General features: G+C 57.0%; 1 protein-coding gene across 1 annotated transcript; it reads left to right on the top strand.

Moving 5' to 3' along the window:
• The first annotated feature begins 253 nt into the window (after positions 1 to 253).
• On the top strand, positions 254 to 1,328 carry LOC100279131 (uncharacterized). The gene has a single exon (NM_001152171.1). The coding sequence runs from the start codon at positions 289 to 291 to the stop codon at positions 1,039 to 1,041; it is 753 nt and encodes a 250-aa protein (NP_001145643.1). The 5' UTR covers positions 254 to 288; the 3' UTR covers positions 1,042 to 1,328.
• The last annotated feature ends 966 nt before the right edge of the window (positions 1,329 to 2,294 follow it).

The raw sequence follows: 2,294 nt of genomic DNA, 5'->3' as shown, positions 1-2,294 counted from the left end.
CGGACACGTTTCACTAACAGCGTGTGTAAATGAATGGTCAACGCACGTTACGTAAACATGCCGTGTAATTGGGGTTCATGCATCCTCCACAAGCAAGCTATCCATGCATGCAGCTTGCTATCTTGCCTCTAGATTTGGGCCTAATAACAACCAGCAGTAGTACTCAAGTCAGTACTGTACAGGAGTATATTCTAGGGCTACCGTGACCAACCCACACTACATAAACACCAGCAGCGTGCGTAGTACCATTCGTAACAGCACTAGCTAGCTAGCTAGAATCGAAACAGAATGGATGCCTCTACTACCTTCCTCTTCCTCGCGCTTGCATGCATGGCGGCCACTAATACTCTCCCTCACTGTGCCAACGCAAGGCATTTCCTCCCTCCTAGTCGTAGCCATGGCAGCAGCACTGGCACGAGGAGCTCTAGCGCCGTCGACGCCGCCGCCGCCGCCGCCAGCAGCAGCAAGCTCTCGTGGCCACTGCTACCGTGGAAGAAGCCTGGCCGTGGCGGCAGCAGCCGTGGCTCCGGGAGCGGGCACGGTTTCGGCTGGACCGTCTCGCACAACGGGTCGGACACCGACGTCGGGTTCGGCGGCGGCGCCGGCGCCGGCACGAGCAGCTCCGGAGGTGGCTCGAGCGCGGGCGGGGGAGCTGGTCTCGGCGTCGGCATCCACGTCGGCAACGACGGAGTGGACGTCGCGATCGGCGTCGCCGGAGGCGGCGCCGTCGTCGTCAGTACCAGCAACGGCGGCGGCGTGGGTGTCGGCGCTGGCGGTGGAGGAGGAGTCGGGATCCACCTGGGCCCCGACGTCGTGGCCGTCACCCGTGGCGGTGGCGGTGGCGCCGGCGGCGATGATTCGTCGTCTGGCAGCGGAACCGGGGTGGGACGCGCCGGAAGCGCTGTGGGCAGCGCCCATGGGTATGGGAATGCAAGCGGTGGAACAGGGGCCGGTGGCGGGAGTGGAGCTGGCTCTGGCGGCCAAGGTGGATACGGCGGCGGCGGTGGCGGTGGCACCGGAAGTAGCGGTGGCCATCCATGACGACCATGAGCTTGCATTGGTGACCGACTGATGACTGCTGCATGATGGTTGGATCCGGTGCCTTTGGTTTGGGGATAAAAATGCTGCTTTCGTTGGATCCAGCGCCTTTGGGGATTGTATTCAAAACTATATACTTTTTATAGCTGTCTAGTATTGTTGTGGTTACTTTGTTTTACGTTGCTGATTGATGAGGTTCGTTGATTAGTACGTACTGTTATCCAGCGCAGTAATATAACGCGGTTTTCACTCTTCTTGGATGCACTAAAACAATGTCAGTTGGTGGAGTACATGCAACACTTTGTCCATCGATATGATCGATCGTCCAAGTTTGGTTTAAATAATCTCGCCCCACGTTCTCTTCCACAGTATACGTTGGAAAATGATAAATAGATGGTGCTTGTGACGAACAGAACAATCAACCACAGCTCTGCAGCTGAAACAGCAAACGAGGGACAAACAAATACCTCATGCCAAGCAAGCAGATCTTGTATATTAAAACCCCACCGGGTTTGCCCGCTCTAGAGGAAGCCATGTCACTCTGAGAGCCGCGTCACCGGGTTTGTTACAAGAAACAGAAGTTCAACCTGAGAGCCGCGTTTTTGTGGTCTATTCACGATTTTATGGTTTATGGTATCTTTGCTGGATGGAGTTGTGATAGTCGCCTAGAGGGGGGTGAATAGGGCGAAACTGAAATTTACAAATATAAACACAACTACAAGTCGGGTTAGCGTTAGAAATAAAACGAGTCCGCGAGAGAGGGTGCAAAACAAATCTCAAGCAAATAAGGAGTGTGACACAAGGATTTGTTTTACCGAGGTTCGGTTCTCGCAAACCTACTCCCCGTTGAGGTGGTCACAAAGACCGGGTCTCTTTCAACCCTTTCCCTCTCTCAAACGGTCCCTCGGACCGAGTGAGCTTTGTCGGCGTTTCGAGACCGGGGGGTCCCTTGGGCCGACGAGTGAGTGTCGCCGCGTGCCCCAGCCCAGATGGGTCGAGCGCGAGGGCGAGCGCGAAGGGGGGAGAGCGAGGCGGCCGGAGACCGGCGTGAGAGAGGTGGGAATCCCGCGGCCTTCGTGTTCGTCCCGCGCCCAGGTCGGGTGCGCTTGTAGTAGGGGGTTACAAGCGTCCACACGGGAGAGGGAGCGAGCGGCCCCAAGCGAGCGCCTGTCTCGTCCTCGTCCCCGCGCGGCCAACCCTCTCTAAGAGGGCCCTGGTCCTTCCTTTTATAGGCGTAAGGAGAGGATCCAGGTGTA

This window comes from Zea mays, chromosome 10 (assembly GCF_902167145.1).
Source record: "Zea mays cultivar B73 chromosome 10, Zm-B73-REFERENCE-NAM-5.0, whole genome shotgun sequence".
NCBI classification, from domain to species: domain Eukaryota; kingdom Viridiplantae; phylum Streptophyta; class Magnoliopsida; order Poales; family Poaceae; genus Zea; species Zea mays.
This window is presented reverse-complemented; position numbering and strand designations above follow the sequence as displayed.

Bases quoted from the DNA above. Each gene is read 5' to 3' on its own strand.
- LOC100279131 (NM_001152171.1), top strand. From the start codon at position 289: ATGGATGCCTCTACTACCTTCCTCTTCCTCGCGCTTGCATGCATGGCG.